Source organism: Gadus chalcogrammus, chromosome 18 (genome assembly GCF_026213295.1).
Source record: "Gadus chalcogrammus isolate NIFS_2021 chromosome 18, NIFS_Gcha_1.0, whole genome shotgun sequence".
In the NCBI taxonomy this organism is placed as follows: Eukaryota; Metazoa; Chordata; class Actinopteri; order Gadiformes; family Gadidae; genus Gadus; species Gadus chalcogrammus.
Genome location: NC_079429.1, coordinates 6,633,404 through 6,651,164, shown reverse-complemented (window position 1 = coordinate 6,651,164; position 17,761 = coordinate 6,633,404). Strand labels below are relative to the sequence as shown.

The 17,761-nt window shown below is 46.2% G+C and overlaps 3 protein-coding genes across 3 annotated transcripts; 2 read left to right on the top strand and 1 right to left on the bottom strand.

The window, feature by feature from the left end:
• Positions 1-10,033, bottom strand: lrrc45 (leucine rich repeat containing 45). Its single transcript, XM_056576512.1, has 19 exons — positions 9,927-10,033; positions 9,404-9,474; positions 7,665-7,920; positions 7,166-7,227; positions 7,009-7,079; positions 6,189-6,367; positions 5,649-5,777; positions 5,133-5,245; positions 4,813-4,871; positions 4,400-4,477; positions 3,787-3,922; positions 3,388-3,465; positions 3,020-3,131; positions 2,837-2,907; positions 2,327-2,419; positions 2,065-2,157; positions 1,452-1,625; positions 604-751; positions 1-412 (listed from the first exon to the last, which is right to left on the bottom strand). Exons 3-19 carry the CDS (start codon positions 7,900-7,902, stop codon positions 213-215), a joined length of 2,034 nt encoding a protein of 677 aa, XP_056432487.1. The 5' UTR covers positions 7,903-7,920; positions 9,404-9,474; positions 9,927-10,033; the 3' UTR covers positions 1-212.
• A 1,312-nt stretch (positions 10,034-11,345) lies between these two features.
• Positions 11,346-17,489, top strand: galk1 (galactokinase 1). The gene is made up of 8 exons (XM_056576751.1): positions 11,346-11,913; positions 12,043-12,232; positions 12,467-12,586; positions 12,963-13,098; positions 13,436-13,617; positions 13,688-13,838; positions 14,297-14,459; positions 17,174-17,489. Exons 1-8 carry the CDS (start codon positions 11,752-11,754, stop codon positions 17,246-17,248), a joined length of 1,179 nt encoding a protein of 392 aa, XP_056432726.1. The 5' UTR covers positions 11,346-11,751; the 3' UTR covers positions 17,249-17,489.
• On the top strand, positions 14,471-17,167 carry LOC130371105 (BTB/POZ domain-containing protein KCTD21-like). Its single transcript, XM_056576753.1, has 2 exons — positions 14,471-15,899; positions 16,147-17,167. Exons 1-2 carry the CDS (start codon positions 15,489-15,491, stop codon positions 16,615-16,617), a joined length of 882 nt encoding a protein of 293 aa, XP_056432728.1. The 5' UTR covers positions 14,471-15,488; the 3' UTR covers positions 16,618-17,167.
• Positions 17,490-17,761: the final 272 nt, after the last annotated feature.

Genomic DNA, 17,761 nt, shown 5'->3' with positions numbered 1-17,761 from the left:
CCCCCCCCCCCCCCACACACACACACACACATACTAGGATCTGTTTTTATGATATCCCATAATGTGGGGGGTTTACGAGGCCCCAGCCGAGACTCGAGGCCTGCTCAGAGGCGGAGCTCAGTGCACCGGTGTGATAGCCGCCACAGTGTGTTGTGATAAAGACAGTACTGAGAGGCCTAACAAAAGGCTTTGGTGGACAGTTTCTCGGCGGCTCATTTCTTGGGGCTGCTGTAGTGGCCCAGCGGCGAGCCCTGGACGTAGGCGAGCACCGCGCTGTGCAGGTAGCTGGCCCGCTGCGCCTCGTCCTCCCGCATCCGCTGGATCTCCGCGTCCCGCAGGCGCAGCCGCTCCAGCAAAGAGCTGCTCTCACTCTCTTTGTCCAGCAGCGCCTCCCGGTGGCTGCTCGACAGAGCTGCAGCATAGGGAACAAAAACATATTGTGAGATGCCAAAGTATACAATCCAATAAAAAACGGTAGGGGAACAGAAAGAAAGCAAAGGGAAGGGACGCGAAATACTTGAAAAGGAAACGGTGAGATATCCAATAAAACAACAGATTTCATAACCGATAGGATAACAGAAGATATAACATGTGATAAGTCACCCTTCATCTCTCTCTCCAGGGCGCTGATCTTCTCCTTCAGGCTTCCGTTGGTGGCCCTCTCCGCCTGCAGGTGTCCCGTCTGCTCCTGGAGCTCCACCCTCACCCGGCTCACCTCCGCCACCCGCTCCTGGTCCTTACCCGACAGCTCCTGGACGGACCAAGAAGGCAGCGGGATGAAACCAGCGAGCTAGCCAAGGATCGTCTCAGTTTGGTTGTTGAAAAACATCTTCTACCTACCATGTGCTGGGTTAAAGAGGTGTGACCATGTGAATGATCGGTGGTCTATCTACCATGTACTAGGTTAAGGAGGTGAGACCATAAGATTGATCGCTCATCTATCTACCATGTACTGGGTTAAAAGGTTACCATGTGAATGATTGGTCTATCTACCATGTACTAGGTTAAAGAGGTGTGACCATGTGACTGATCGGTCATCCATCTACCATGTACTGGGTTAAAGACGTGTTACCATGTGACTGATCGGTCATCTATCTACAATGTACTGGGTTAAAGACGTGTTACCATGTGACTGATCGGTCATCTATCTACCATGTGCTGGGTTAAAGAGGTGTTACCATGTGACTGATCGGTCATCCATCTACCATGTACTAGGTTAAAGACGTGTTACCATGTGACTGATCGATCATCTATCTACCATGTACTAGGTTAAAGAGGTGTGACCATGTGACTGATCGGTCATCTATCTACCATGTACTAGGTTAAAGAGGTGTGACCATGTGACTGATCGGTCATCTATCTACCATGTACTAGGTTAAAGACGTGTTACCATGTGACTGATCGGTCATCTATCTACAATGTACTGGGTTAGAGACGTGTTATCCATGCACCTGCTGCAGCTCCTCCACCCTGCGGCGGAGGCCGTCCGTCTCCAGCCGCTGCTGCCCCTGCTTGGCCTGCAGCTCAGCGACCGTCTGCTTCTGCTGGGTGCACTGGTTCTGGACCTCCTGGCGGGACTGCCGCACCGCACGCAGCTTCTCCTCCAGAGACGCTACCTGCTCCCGCTGCGCGGCACAGAGCACGATGTCGTTAGAGACGAGACGGAGTAGAGAGTAACACAGTGTGTGTTTCCCCGGTGGGGAAGTGTCTGAGAGGGAATATCTGTAGACGAGAGATGCTGAACCCAAGACACCTCTTGTTTTTAATGCGTTTTTTAATGTTGTGGTTTTGTTTTGGAGTTTCTTCGGGATAGTGGATAAGTGCAAGTCGTTGACCCACAACGGATAATCTAATCAATAATATTTCACCTAAATTACATTGTCTCTTCCGGGTCGGATGAAAGCTCTCCAAGCTGATGCTCCGGAAGTGTGCTGAACCGCCCAATACTAATCGGCCAATTCCTTACTGATCAAACGGCTGTTTATGTCATGAGTCTTCATGACATCGAAAGACAGGTGAAGCAGTAACACCTGTAACCTGGGAGTGCTGAGAACGGACACGTACCTCCTCCAGGCGGACCTGAGCCCGCACTCGGCTCAGCTCCTCCTCGGCCTCAGCCCTCTGGGTCACGCTCCCCGCCTTCGACCTGCTCAGCTCCTACAGGGGCGCAGGCACACACACACACACACACACACACACACACACACACACACACACACACACACACACACACACACACACAGTAAGACAACCATTTTGCAGAGAGCCTCACAAAATGCTATATTGGGTCTGATGTGTGTCTCCTGCTGTGTGTGTATGTGTTCACCTCTTCTAGTTGGATCCTCTGGTTCTCCAGCTTGAAGATGCGGTCCTGCAGGGCTCTCTCGCTCTCCTCCAGGTGGCGATTCATGTGCTCCACCTGGAATCAGAAAACAAGCTCCATCATCATATCTGGAACCCAGCACCACCATGTCTGTCTCAGAAGGCTGCTGTTAGTCTGGGAACTCCTCAGTGCTACATAGAGACAGCTGTCTGCTTGCACATTCACAGCGTATTTCACCGGAGGAGAGCGTTGAGTTCAGTGAACAAGAATAAATGAGTGATCTGACATGTCAACATTATAAGGACGTGCAAGGTGAGCCAGAAATCAATTTCCTGTTTCTCTCTCTTCCTTAATGTTTCATACATAAGTTAAGTCGATTTTGTTAACAGCTTCTGATACATTTTAGGCATTATTAATTTTGGCAAAAGAAAATGTCCAAACCTGGAAATGACCTAAAACTAATTTATTACATTTCGATACTTTCCAGACCGGTGTATTGAAGCCTGTTCTGACCTCTTTTTGTCGCAGAGCGTCCATATCCTCCAGAGCTTGTTTAGACCGCCTCTTCTCCATCTCCAACCGGTCTGTACAGAGGAAATTACATGTTGGCCTCCGCTGACCAATGGTGAAGGGAGTAGTGTGTGTGTGTGTGTGTGTGTGTGTGTGCGTGTGCGTGCGTGCGTACGTGCATGTTACCTTCTGCCTGCACCAGCCGTAGCTTCAGCTCAGCCGTGCTGTTGGTCAGTTCTTGCTTGAGCTCAAAGATCTGCTGCTGCTGAGATTTACATCTGCGCTCCTGCTCCTCCACCTAACGCCCACACGTACACACACACACACACACACGCACACGTACACGCACACACACACACACACACACACACACACACACACACACACACACACACACACACACACACAAACACACGTAAACACACACACACACAGTCAGCTTAGGACAATTGCCTGTCTGATAAACCAACCTCATCTAAAAAGGTTTGAGTAAGTGGGTCCACAAAGTATACAAGTAACAACCCCTCCCCTAACAACTACCCCGCGCCACCTACCTTATTCCTGAATTCTGTGTTGGAGTCCGTCATGTTCTGCATGTCTCGGAGCAGTTTGCCCTCCCGGAGAACGCCGTCCTGGATTACAGGGAGAGGGCAAGGTCATTAGACCAGTACGGGGACACGGGTCAGCCCCTGGAACTCTGTGACTCAAACCTTTGCACTCATTAGTCAGTTAGTCATAGAACATGAGAGAACACTTCCTGGATGATTTGTATTTACCATAATTATTTTCTTGGTTGATTAATCCATGATGATGTCCGAACGTTATTTTTATTTTTATTATGTATCTATAATCATTACGTTTATAAATTAAGGCAATTATACCCATTAGGAGTTTTACAGTGGCTTGCTTTGTCTTGAGGAGCTCAGCTTTCTGTTTGCGTTAACCATGGTTACCTCTTGGTCCTTCTTCCTCTCCTTGGCCTGCCGCCCCCGCTGCTCCTCCTTCTCCGCCCGGACCCGGGTCAGCATCTCCCCCAGGTCCTGCTGCTTCTGCTCCGACAGCGCCAGGGCGGCCTCCACCATCTGCAGCCTGCTCACACACACAGGCAAAGGCACAGGCACAGGCACAGGCACAGGCACAGGCACACACACACACACACACACGCGCACACGCACACGCACACGCACACGCACACACACAGGAGTCAGTTTCATTCAAGCAATTACTCCACGCCGGTGATGTCATCCTCCAAAGATAGACCAATCATAGACATACATAAATAGACGCTGCACTGGCTATTAAATTGTATTTCAATGTCGCTGCCACATTGGAGAGAAAAAAGCGGTGTTTTTTCTGGATTTAAAAGCACCATGACCATGACATTTCTCCACTGATTTCAATGTATCGCCTGTAAAATACGGGGTGGGCACTGATGGATCGCAGTAGTGGATTGAAGCAATCACTGCGGCGTCAATGTACTGTATACATGTCTACCAACGATGAACCAGGAGAGTCTTGCTAACCTTTCATTGGTTGAGAGCAGAGGAGGATGAGCTGACCACCTACTTGGCTGTGATTGCGATGACAGTGGACTTCCTCTCATCCAGAGCTTCTTGCAGTTTGCCGACGTGTACGGAGGTAGACCTGACGGACGGATGGACAGAGGTGAGACCACACATAACAGCTCAGTGGACCACACTTTTCATGATAACGGGATAGCAATTGTGTAGATTAGAACCCTGCAGTGACACCCAAAAACTAGATCAGACTTCAGATTTCTATAATTTATCTAAAGTTTAGACAAGCTAAAATCCGGGTGAAGCGGGCGTTACATTTTTCGCATCATATTGGTTTCGACCAATTATGTTGCTCGAAACAGGGAACTCTAAGCCCATAATTGGCAGAAGCTCTGCTCAAACATAGTAGACCTGCTGGATCTGAGGTGACCCCTAAAACTAACATCGACCCTTACTGCTCACCTGTTGGAGCGCCCCAACTCGTCTCTCTGTCGGTCGATCGTCTCCATCAGGCTTAGATACTGAAAGACAGCCGCATGAACATTAGAGCTGCATGTGCAGGGCTTAGTGGCATCTAGAGTTGTGGTTACAGATTGCGACCTAGTGAATCCGATTGCCAGAGAGCTCATGTTTTGATTCGCGGAACACATCTGTTTCCGTGCTTTGTCCTCGACCACCAAGTCTCGCCGAGGCCAAAACGTCAGTCAGTCATAAACATTACAAAAAATGGAAAAACTTCAGTTCTTCGATCTTTCAATGGCATCCTCCGGCTGAGGCTTCACCTGCCGCCCCTTCTCCTGCTTCAGGGTGTTGATCTCCTTGCTGAGCACCTTGGTCCTGCTGCGTCCCTCGGTGCGCAGCGACCTCTTGTCTGAGTTGTGGCCCGTGGCCTGCTCTGGGTTTTGGGGGTGGGGTGGGGGGGACAACAGGGACGGAGAGTGTGAGGAGAGACGGTTAGGCGGTGACAGCGCAGGGCTGAGGCTGCGATGGACGAACATAAAGATGTAAACATAGCAGAGCAACCCAAACCACAAAACTAAAGTCCTGCCACGCGAACCACACGGGAACCACCGACGTCATCGATTCCACAGAACCACACCTTTCTACATCTTGTGCAAACGTGTGTTATGGCACGTGCGTGTGTGAATGTGCGTATTGTCACGTGCGTGTGTGAAGGTGTGTATTGTCACGTGCGTGTGACAATGTGTGTATCGTCTTGTGCGTTTATGAATGTGCACGTGTGTGGGTGTGTGTGTGTGTGTGTGTGTGTGTGTGTGTGTGTGTGTAAGCTTCAGTACCGAGGGCTTTGAGAGTGTCGCTCGGTACGTTGTTTCCTGCCATCTCCAGCTGCACCAGGGTCTGGTTCTGCTGCAGAGAGTCCAGGAGAGACCGGCCCCCCAGTAGACCCATGTTGTTCCACCGGAGATCTAGAAGGACAGGAAGATAGAGGGTCAGAATTCATTCTCTGCATTTAGGCCCTATCCTCCAGAGCTTACATGTTGGCCTCCACTGACATATGGTGAAGGGAGTCGTGTGTGTGTGTGTGTGTGTGTGTGTGTGTGTGTGTGTGTGTGTGTGTGTGTGTGTGTGTGTGTGTGTGTGTGTGTGTGTGTGTGTGTGTGTGTGTGTGTACCCCTTCCCCCTTACCCTTACCCCTTCAAAACAAAGGGGAGGGGTAAGGGGAAGGGGTAGAAATGGGATTTGGCCTTAACCTATCCCCTACCCTGACCTAGTGCCATGGCCTTATGGGCAATGCACTCGTTGGCAGGGAAGGAGTGTTTCTTCAAGGACCTTCTTGAACATTTTTCAAAAGGTGTTCTCCACGGCGTCTGGTTCACCTAACACTTCCAGGGCGCCGTTCCTCTTCAGCACCGACGCCAGCTCCGAGGCCCCCTGGTGGGTGATCTGGTTGTTGCGCAGGTCCAGCTGGGTCAGAGATGCGTTGGCGGCCAGGCCCTCGCAGAGCAGGGAGAAGGCTTCGTCCCACATGCCCAGGGCGTTCCACTCCAGCACCAGCCTGCCACGGGGACACAAGGAACAGACGGGAACAATGGAGTCGATGTTTACTAGGAGGGTTCCAGCCCTATGATCTCACGGCCCATAAGATAACGTTTGAGACCGCCATCTAGGTACATGTTGACCAAAAATGTGAGGATGACCAGAGTAGCCTGTGTTTATTTGGTTTATGATAATGATACGATTTAGAAAGATGGCGGCTTGGAATGTGCGTGAGATCATGGGAAACCCTCCTATGCTGCTCCAAAACAGGCCGGGTTGTGTCGAGTTCCGTCATAGATTGGTTATACTATTGATAAAGTTCAAAGTTCAATAGTTCAAGAGCTTTATTTGTCCGACATGTTGCCATTAGAAAAAATATCTTTGATTGTAGGCAGTCTGTTCTCTAACTGTGTGTATGTGGTGCTTGTGTAAGAAGTATGTTGTGTGTGTGTATTGCCATGGGTATGAAGGATTTTGTATCGAGAGATTTTTTTGGCTAGAGGCACTCTGTATCTTCTGCCTGATGGAAGCAGCTCAAGACAGCCGTGGAGGGGGTGGGAGGGATCCAGGAGAATGGAATTGGTCTTCCTTTCCACTGCATGAGTGTGCGAGTCTAAAAGCTGTTTTTTGTTGAATCCAGATTTGGTCTTATCCTCTTACCTTTGAATGGTCTTGTTTCTTGCCAATAATTTCCCCAAGGCCTCAGCACCAGCTGACCTCAGGTTATTCCCCTGTGATGACACAAATATATTTAATATTTACACCTAATGTGCCATCATTATCATCATATCTTTGAACGATGTATGTGCGCCCTTACCTTCAGATCCAATACTTTAATAGTGGTATTGGTGAAGAATCCACTCAGTAGGCCTTTAGCACCTTAGGAAAATAAGAGGCCGAGAAAATTGCTTGATCTTGAGATACAAATGTTACATACGATTGTACATTTACCATAATAAACACAACAAAAGTGGAAGTTGTGCATTTGTAGTTAAAGTTATAATACACACAGGGCTATATCAGCACTAAGTTGAAGTTGTCACATGCCCAGAGATCCACGTGTGCTATATTACTAGGTGGGTAGGTGGTTAGGTAGGAAAACTCCACTAAAGTTACAACACAAAATCCACGTTAGATACACACAAGCACACTGTGGCCTGACAAAGTTGAGACACATTTCTTACACCCAGTTCAGAAATAGAAAAAAGTGTGTGTGTGTGTGTGTGTGTGTGTGTGTGTGTGTGTGTGTGTGTGTGTGTGCGTGCGTGCGTGCGTGTGTGTGTGCGTGTGTGTGAACGTCACCATGCCAAACTCACCTTCCTCGCTGAGCATGCAGTCGCTGAGCGAGACCTCGGTGAACACGCTGTCGTTCTGGAACACCCGGCCCAGTGCCAGGCAGGTGTCTGCCGAGAGGCTCTGCCCGCTAAGGTCCAGGCAGGCCCCCCCACCGCCGCCGCCTCGTCGCTCCTGGAGGAGCCGGGCCAGGACGGACTCCTGGGGCTCCACACCCGCCTCTTTACACACACGCACGAATGTCCGCCGGAAGTCCTCCATCGGGACGTGGCTCGGGAGCTGGAGGTCGTGACATGATGGGTGAGAATTGCTAAGCTATATATATGTATGTATGTATATATGTTTAGATAGATAGATGTTATAGGGTTTAAAAGATGATTTGCAGAATGACGAGAAATGGATCTCTCAGACTAGCAATTATTAGGATTCAGTGGTTATATACATGTAACATATGTGTTGTATTGAATATATATATATATATATATATATATATATATATATATATATATATATATATATATATATATATATATAGACATAAAGAGTAGGAATGGGCAGTTTATCGAATTTTGATCGCGATTTCGATTTTACCGTCAAACGATCACAAAATGAACACAATCGAGTTTTTCGATTTTATTTATTCATTTATTTAAAAAAAATATATATATTGAATGTTTTATAGAAAGAGCAGAACAGCTGGATATCTGCACATTATTTTAGATTGGAACATTTTATTTTTGACCATTTTGTGTATTTCTTCAAAGGGGTAGTTCAGAATTTTGGACATAGGGCATTCCCAAGTTAGCCTTGGTGTTCTTTATCATTGGTAACAGTTTTCAACACATTTCATTCAGTCTTTCTATAGTTGCAGTTTGCTCGTGCTAGGCTAGCGCACGGCAACGGGCAATACTAGCCTGATAATATAGCAGTCTTACCCACTCCACAGTACACCCGAGGTAAATCAACTATAACGCCAGAATATAGATGTAAATGTCTGTGTTGATAGAATAATGTTAGAAATAAAACTAACCTCGCATCGCATTTTGAGGGACTACTTTCACAGCAGCAGTGGAATTTAACCAAGGTATCAGTCCGCCGCTGCGATAGCCTACTACCAGGCATATACACTGCTGCTGAGACACAGCAAGTCCCTCAAAATGCAACGCAATGCAAGGTTGGTTTTATTTCTAACATTATTCTATCAACACAAACATTTACATCGACCGTCTGGCGTTATAGTTGATTTGCCTCGGGTGTACTGTGGAGTGGGTAAGTCTATTTTATTAGCAGGCTAGTATTGCCCGTTGCCGTGCGCTAGCCTAGCACGAGCGAACTCTGCAACTAGAAGGACTGAATGAAATGTGTTACTGTCTCCAATGATGAAGAACACAAGGCTAACTTGGGAATCAGGCCCTATGTCCAAAATTCCGAACTACCCCTTTAAGGCGGAATTTCAAAGTTCTCATTTACTTTGTAAATGAGTACTGCCTGTCTACGCTTCAAACTCGTGCATACTGCTGAAAATATGCAACAGTGCCCCCTCGGGTCACACTTTTCGGTAGGTCGCAGAATTCGGTGTAACAACGGCCCTGATAGGCACTGTCTGAATATCATTGAATCAAGATACATATTTGGTTGTTCTCAGATCTCACTTGTAAATCTAACCCTCTGTGGAGAAAAAGTGTGTGCAAAATGACAATGTAATGTCGTATAATGTATTGCGAAAACCCAGTACAAAAATAGTAGCCTATTGAGAATTCACCTCGCTAAATGAGAGTGGTCCTCGCTGGTCCGTCCTTAACCTTCACCTAAACCTCTCTTCCGCAATCATCACTGCAAGACGATCACAGAGGAAAAAACAGAACAATTACACAACATGTTTGCAGGGGAAGCCAAAAATGCTACATAGAATTAGAGGGAAAGGATTCAAAATGCATTAAACTGCAGCTTCCACGTAGAAATGAAAATGAAAAAAAGAATGAAATGACAATCATGCAAGTCGTGATCATTGATAACAAGGATAATACTACATATTGCAAACAAAATAGTAGATAAAGGAAAGCTTCTTGAGTCATTTGTCCTAAACCAATTTACAGAACCGTGACTACTACTAGGCAGTAAGCCCTGAGAGGCTGAGCTGAGTTGTGTTGTAAGGATCAGTGTTGGTAAACAACAATGATCCTACCATGCTGATCGAAGCAGTTTTTACTGCTTCACATTATTTCGTGACCAATAGTGAGCGTGGTGCAAATATCGATGAATTGAAACAAAAGAGAAGCACAAACTTTTAGGCGACGATTACATTTCCATGATTTTCAACAATCGATGATTTTTTGTTTATGTTGTGTTCCTGACGGTTGAGAGAGAAACAGGAAGCGGCAACGATATGAACCAGTGAGCGGTTAGGGCCGCAAAGCATGTTGGTTAATGAAGTCCATTCGTTATGAGCATTGAACACTGAACAGACCCCAATCCTATTTAATTTTCTTCTGTAAGCTTTCGTGTAATGGATGTTGTTCTAAATGTAGTAACATTACAATCAAAAGAAGTACCACCATCGAGTTTTAATTTTAAATTAAAATACATTTTTAAATGGCGCGACCAAAACAGCAGAGGGAGATATAGTATCATTGATCGGAGTGAATGATCACCTTTATCTATCGTTGTATATCTAACACAATCGATGCATAAAATCACGAATAAATTGTAGTTTATTCAACACAAATGACGCATGAAGAAAATTGTTTGGGAAGAAAAATAAACTAAAGATTTGGAGGATGCGGGCATCGATCCCGCTACTTCTCGCATGCTAAGCGAGCGCTCTACCATTTGAGCTAATCCCCCGTCCTGCCCATCGGTGTGCTTAATACGAATTCCAAAAAGGAACACAAGAGTTCCAAATGGAATGAAGCGTTTGGTTGGACGTGGATGTGCATGAATTTTATTGTGTGGAGAAATGCGTTGTATTTACAAATACAGATACAGATATAATTCTTGCGTTCCTATGCAATACTTGTTAATTTTATATCTTGTGTTCCATTACAATACTTGTTAATTTTACATCTTGTGTTCCTATGCAATACTTGTTCATTTTACATCTTGTGTTCCAATACAATACTAGTTCATTTTACATCTTGTGTTCCTATGCAATACTTGTTCATTTTACATCTTGTGTTCCAATACAATACTTGTTCATTTTGCATCTTGTGTTCCAATACAATACTTGTTCATTTTACATCTTGTGTTCCTATACAATACTTGTTCATTTTACATCTTGTGTTCCAATACAATACTTGCTCATTTTGCATCTTGTGTTCCAATACAATACTTGTTCATTTTACATCTTGTGTTCATATACATTAAATCTGATCATACCAACATTCAAGACTCTGGGCATCATTAAAAAAGACTCCAATTCTGTCTCACAGTTTTTGGAGACACATTTTATTGTTATTAACAGAAGCAGAAATAAACATAAGTCATTGGGGGTATTGATTAATTGTATTACCATTGTATTGTTGTACAGATCGCTGGTTGTGCAGATCGCTGGATCGAATCCCACTCACGACAGGTGACATGGTAGAACATAACTCGAAACGTCAAATAACGCGCAGGGGATATCGCCTGAATATTTCTGCACGGCAAAATTTATGTTTTGCCTCGTTCTATATTTTCCCGTATTTATTTCCTGTGTTTTTCACTTGCGTGTGGGGCTCAAAGATTGGCTCCCTTCCTAAATCCCCCTTCCTGCCCATTGGTGTGTTTAATACATATTCAAAAAGAAACACAGGAGTTCAAAATGGAATGAAGCGTTTGGTTTGACGTCGGATGAGCATGAATTTTATTGTGTGGAGGAATGCGTTGTATTTACAAATACAGATATAATTCAGATACACACGCTGAAACAATGATGCGGTCCTTCTACCAATCATAGCCTCTAACGTTGCAGCCAGGGTAATGTTATTTCTAAAACAGGAAGTGTGGTGAATCACATGCTCAAAACAAAATTTGACTACACACACTTTTAGTAGCTTAGACTTTTGAACTTTATGTCACCCGATCGCATCCCCCTTTCCACACTGCCTGGGGGATTTGTACCACGTATCTGCAATGGCCACTCCGGTTCCAGCTGTTCGTGATGTTGTGACAGAGGCCCGTCGACTGTACGAGCAGAGTTTTGGCTCTAGTCCCGAGGTAGTGGTGTGTGCCCCCGGCAGAGTCAATCTAATTGGCGAGCACACCGACTACAATGATGGATTCGTACTACCAATGGTAACGTTAACGACCCACAAATGTATTTCACGGTCTGTCATAAATGAAGCAGTTAACCCTTCGTTCAGAATATGACGTGCAGGCATGAAATACATTTATTTATACGCAATTTCTGTCCATTTGATGAAGGCCCTTGCCCTGGTGACGGTTGTTGTCGGAAGCCCAGACCCTAGCCAAGCTGTCACCGTAGTAACGGCAAATAAGGATGTTGAGGAGCCCAGGAGAGTCGATTTCTACTTGCCCAATGACGGCTCGACGCTGTCTCCAGGACAACCAGGATGGGCTAACTACGTCAAGGGTGTTGTGCAACATTATAGGGGTAAACAATCGCTTAATAGTCCCGCTGTCTGTGGTTGAACATTGACCACTTTAACCGAAATGTAACTTTAATGGCATGTGAATGTCAATAGCGTACGACAATGCATGCTTGTGTTGGGGCATTATAACATTGTTGTTGTATGTAATGGGTCACAAATAGGATTTTTGGGGTAAAGATGAGGTGGAACACAACCCCTCATGGAAATAACATAAAAAATTGTTGCCCGGCCCCCAGCCTCACCTCTGCCGGGGTTCAAGGCTGTGATTGCCAGCACCGTGCCGCTGGGAGGCGGTTTGTCCAGCTCCGCCTCTCTGGAAGTGGCTATGTACACCTTCCTCCAGCAGCTCCAGCCAGGTCAGTCACATCAGAGTGGGGAACATGGTCTAAAATTCAAGTCTTTTACGTATAATAAAGTGGATAGTTGTTTCAATTTCTAGCAATGATTTGAGCCTTCCGAATAATCAGATGTATAAGCCATTGCCTGTTTGCAGATGTAACTTTGGACCATGTCTTAAAAAAAAATTCTACAGAATGTCCCGGAATCGGCTCCTACACGATGCATTGTGCTGATTCTAAACATCACTATTTTGATAACTTGGGGTTACATCACCACCATGTTGTACTGTATACAAACCTTCCGTGCCGTTGGTTGTTTATTTTCCAAATTAAACTGCAAAACCCCTGCAGCCAACTTCAGCCCTGATTGTTGTCATGCTGCTGATGTCCTCAGACGACGGAGACAAGGTGGCGAAGGCCGTGGCTTGTCAGCAGGCCGAGCACTCGCACGCTGGTGTCCCCTGTGGCATCATGGACCAGCTCGTGTCTGTGCTGGGCCAGGAGGCTCACGCCTTGCTGATTGACTGCAGGTAGTCGCATGCAATTAACTTTAATGCGGTCAGTGTTTATAGTTCTGTTTGTTCTATTCTATTTCACCCTGATTACAGGTTCTACAATACACAGGACTCAATATACTGAATATTAAAATAGATAACTCTGAATGTCTTGTTTTTTGAGTTAATACAAATGTACACATTTCCAGTTTGACCAACAGAGGTGTAATATTTTACAGCCTTTTCCAATCTGTTTTTTAAACTAAAACAGACATATTGTGAGCGTTCTTCTTGAGGTAGAGAGTTCCTTATGGCCCCACATAGCACTATAAACGAGTTGCTTCTTATGATATTTTTTTACTCATTCTTTCAGGTCCATGGAGGCTACCCTGGTTCCACTGTCTGACCCCAGCGTGGTCATCCTCATCACCAACTCCAACGTCAGGCACAAGCTGACCGGCAGCGAGTATCCAACCAGACGCAAACAATGCATGGAAGCCGCCGCCATCCTGGGCAAGCGTAGTCTCCGGGACGCTACCCTGCAAGACCTGGAGGGTGAGGACGAAAGACTCAAGTCGAACAAGACGTTTGCTGTTGCCTTCATTCACCTCCTATGTTGTGTTAGACGCCAGGGGCCGCATGGACCAGGTGACCTATAGAAGAGCTCTCCACGTGATCCAGGAGATCCAGAGGACGGTCCAAGGGGCCGAAGCTCTCAAGAGGGGCTTATACGAAGAATTTGGCAAGCTGATGGTGGACAGCCACAACTCACTCAGGTAATGGTTGGGAGCAATAACAACCTACGGCAAAGAGCCACAGGTGATGGGTAAGGCCCAGTTATACTTAAAACGACATCAGAATTGCCGTGTTTGCAATTTTAAATGCCAGTTAATGACCAAATCGAAGCAAAGCATTGGGCTGGGATTGCTGCAGTGTGTGCTGCAGTGCACACACCACCACCATAGAACGCTACCTGCAGTTGGTCAACAATCCAATTCTATTCGTGGTCCGTCATTAAACAAACAAGGCACAGAATGCAGGGACTATATTGTACTCTGTCGAAACTGGTGTGTTCAACAGCTTATGAGAACACTCCTATTTTCTATTTAATTTGAATTATATCTTGGCCTTTCAATTTCAATTTATCCAAACGTTAACATGTTGCATTGAGACTTCACTTGGAAATGTAGATTCTCAATTTAGGTTGGATGTTTCCTTGTTTCTGTCCTTCCAGGGACCTTTATGAGGTGAGTTGCAGGGAGCTGGATGAGCTGGTGTCGGCAGCCATGGAGGTGAAAGGAGTGTATGGCAGCCGAATGACAGGAGGGGGCTTTGGTGGCTGCACTGTAACCCTACTGCAGGCCCACGTTGTTGATAGGGCGATACTACACATGCAGGTCAGGTTATACACACACACACACACACACACACACACACACACACACACACACACACACACACACACACACACACACACACACACACACACACACACACGCACACAGGGCACAAACACACAGGGCACATTAATAATTGAGGGCTTAACCCCTACAGTTGACTTTCCTTTATTGCAATCCTGAACCCCATGATGCATTAAATGATGTGGAGAATATGATTACTGTATTTTATTATTTCATGTATCGGGAAAAACTATTGTACTTTGAAATAATGACTTGGCAACTAAGTCGATGAGTAAGGCTTTCTCTTAAAGAGACTTTCCAGTGTTACTGTCGCTTTAAGGAGGGGGGACATTGCAGATGAATTGCCCAGTCCCCCGTGTCTTGCCCGGACAGCCCCAGAATGTGAGTGGTGGTGGGGGGGTACGAGCAGTGAATAAGAGGGAGCGCCATACAGGCTGAGGCAGAAGTGTCTGGCTATTAGCATGCTAGTCGGGTCACACTGCCCCTCGATCCCTTTTCTCCAAGGCTGCTTACTCGACGGGCGTTATGCAACTGGCCTGCTGTTGGCTAGCAACACAGACCCCATCCACAAGGCTATGGTAGAAACATCAACAGACATTAGTAAGCTGTGATAAGTTGATCATGGCGGGGATATAGATCATCGGAAAATATGTTCCCTTTCATGACTTAATGGAAGGCAGCGAATATAAGAATTCTATATTTTGGTTGTAATCATATTTTGCGTGAGACTTCACATAGCCAAAGACTTGGCAGAACTCCGAGCATCTTTTGTAGCTCAAGCTTCTGTTTCTCCATTACTTCTTGGCGCAAAGAGGGAAAATCGGCCCCAAAAAACAGTTGATACTCTGGGTTGCCCACCTCCCTTCGCCAGGACCTCCTTCTCATTACAGCGCCCGTGGCAAAACAAGAAGAAGAACACAGCTCGACACCCCACCACGGTTGAAGCAAGTGACCCGGGATCGTAAAAAGGCGTGACACTGAAAGGTCGGTGACCCTCGCGCCGAGATGCTGAACCTTAACTCGACCGAGAGCAACAACAGTGACTGTCTGCGCGACCCGGTGTCGCTCAACGTCGGCGGGGAGCTTTACACCACCACTTTGGACACGCTCACCCGCTGCCGCGACTCCATGCTCGGGGCCATGTTCAGCGGTCAGATCGCCCCGCTGAGGGACCGGCGGGGGAACGTTTTCATCGACCGCGACGGGAAAGTGTTCCGGCACATTCTCAATTATCTGCGCTCCAGCTCCCTGGATCTGCCCGACGTGTATTCTGAGCTGCCGCTGTTGCGGCGCGAGGCCGACTTCTTTCAGATACGCCCCCTGCTGGAGGAGATCACACGCTGCGAGGCGTCTGCGCCTCTCAGCATTCGAGGGGGGCCCCTAGGGGCCATGCTGATGGTGGATGTTGACTGCAAGGTGTGTGTGTGTGTGTGTGTGTGTGTGTGTGTGTGTGTGTGTGTGTGTGTGTGTGTGTGTGTGTGTGTGTGTGTGTGTGTGTGTGTGTGTGTGTGTGTGTGTGTGTGTGTGTGTGTGTTTGTCACCTGAGCCCATATGAAAAGAGTTTGTTTGTGTGTGTGTGTTTAACTACATCGTAGGACCAGTTCTTCTGTTTGTGTACGCTCTCCAGATGGTCTTGTCAGCGTGTTTTGCCGTCTCATTGCAGGTGCGTGTGCTGCACTTTAACTTACGCAGAGGGCCCGAGAACTACGAGCTCCGCACGTGCTCTGTGCGCGTCTTCACCGCAAACCTCTTTTGCACCTGGAGGGCCTTCGTGGGGATGCTTTGCGAGCGCTTTTCTTACCGCACGTCCCAGGGGTTCAGCTCCCTGCATCCTTCAAACCCTGGCCAAAACCGGCTGAAACTGGAATGGGTGCCCAGGCCCGAGGAGCTGCCCCAGGACCAGTACAACAAGCAGCGTTACCGCGCACTCACCATTTTCCTCCCGGAGGTCGAACAGGTGCCGCCTGATGACATCATGGACACGCGACACAGCCAGCAGGAGATTCGCGACATGCAGGGTTTTGTGGAAGAACTGCTGTCGTTGTCCCTGGCCGAAGGGTTCAAGGTCGATTTGGTGACCCCTGACCCAAAGGACATTCTCAACTGCAACTCTCTTCGTTTGGTTAAAGGCTGATTTGCTGCAGGAAGACTTTGATACTACTAGAGCACACAGGCCTCTCCTTAAAGGATCGCTAACAGTCGTCCGTTAATCTTTTAACCCCAGAATTTGACTAAAGGTCATTTCTTAATAAGGAATGATGACATAAAAAAAATAACTTTAACAGATTTTCTCTAAATCCTCAGTGTACCATTCTAAACAACAATTTAACACCATTATACAGTGTGCACACACACACACACACACACACACTTCCCCTTTACTTGGGATGGGACATGGGGTATATTTAGTAAGGAGGAAGCCATAGTAAAGGAAGTGTGCAAAGGAAAAGATTTGTTGTGCTCTATCTCCTTCCTCTTGTTGAAAGCCTCAAGCAGGATGGGGTGAGTTGGGCATGCGTTCATCAGTGTTGAAAGACTGATGTTAGATTAGGGTTTGGTTCTAATGAATGCAAACTAGTGGTGGACATAAGTAACTCTTTAACATGTGCTGGTATTTATTTTTCGTTAGATATTTAATCTTTTCTTTTTGATGCACACTATAAATGTAAGGTTTCTTTATTTCTCAACAGGAACGGTACAGTGGAACCCCAACTTTCTACGTCACTACCCCTTCCGAGGGAGCCCGTGTTCTGAGCCTGTCCTGACCTGAAACGCTGCAGGCTTTTCATCTCCTTTTTACTATTTCTAAACAGAGAGGAGCATTCCTTTGGATGATTGGATTATTGATTTGATGGGATTAGTTTTCCTTTGATTATGGGCAGTAGAGTGGTTCAGTGGTTGTAGCTGTCTGAACTTATAGCAGTATTCATGTCTGAAGTGATCTTTGAAATGTTTTTCAAAAATAATTAATAAAGAAATTGTATCAGAATTTGGTTTCAAATTGAATGGTTGGTTTCCTTTCTAAAGTAAATTATGGGATTATTTTATTAAACCTAGTGATAATCGATTTGCATGCACGTTAACATGAAGTATTTCAGGCAAATCTTATCTGATATTATTTCATATCTAACCATACAATCATTTAGGATATAGGTCTATACACGGATTGTCTATGGCTATTATTATACTATTTTAAGTGTTTTATTTTCCGCAGACACATATCTTGTGTAGACAAGCCACTGGTTGATGGGAAGTGTAGTTCTACTTGGAGGAAGGGG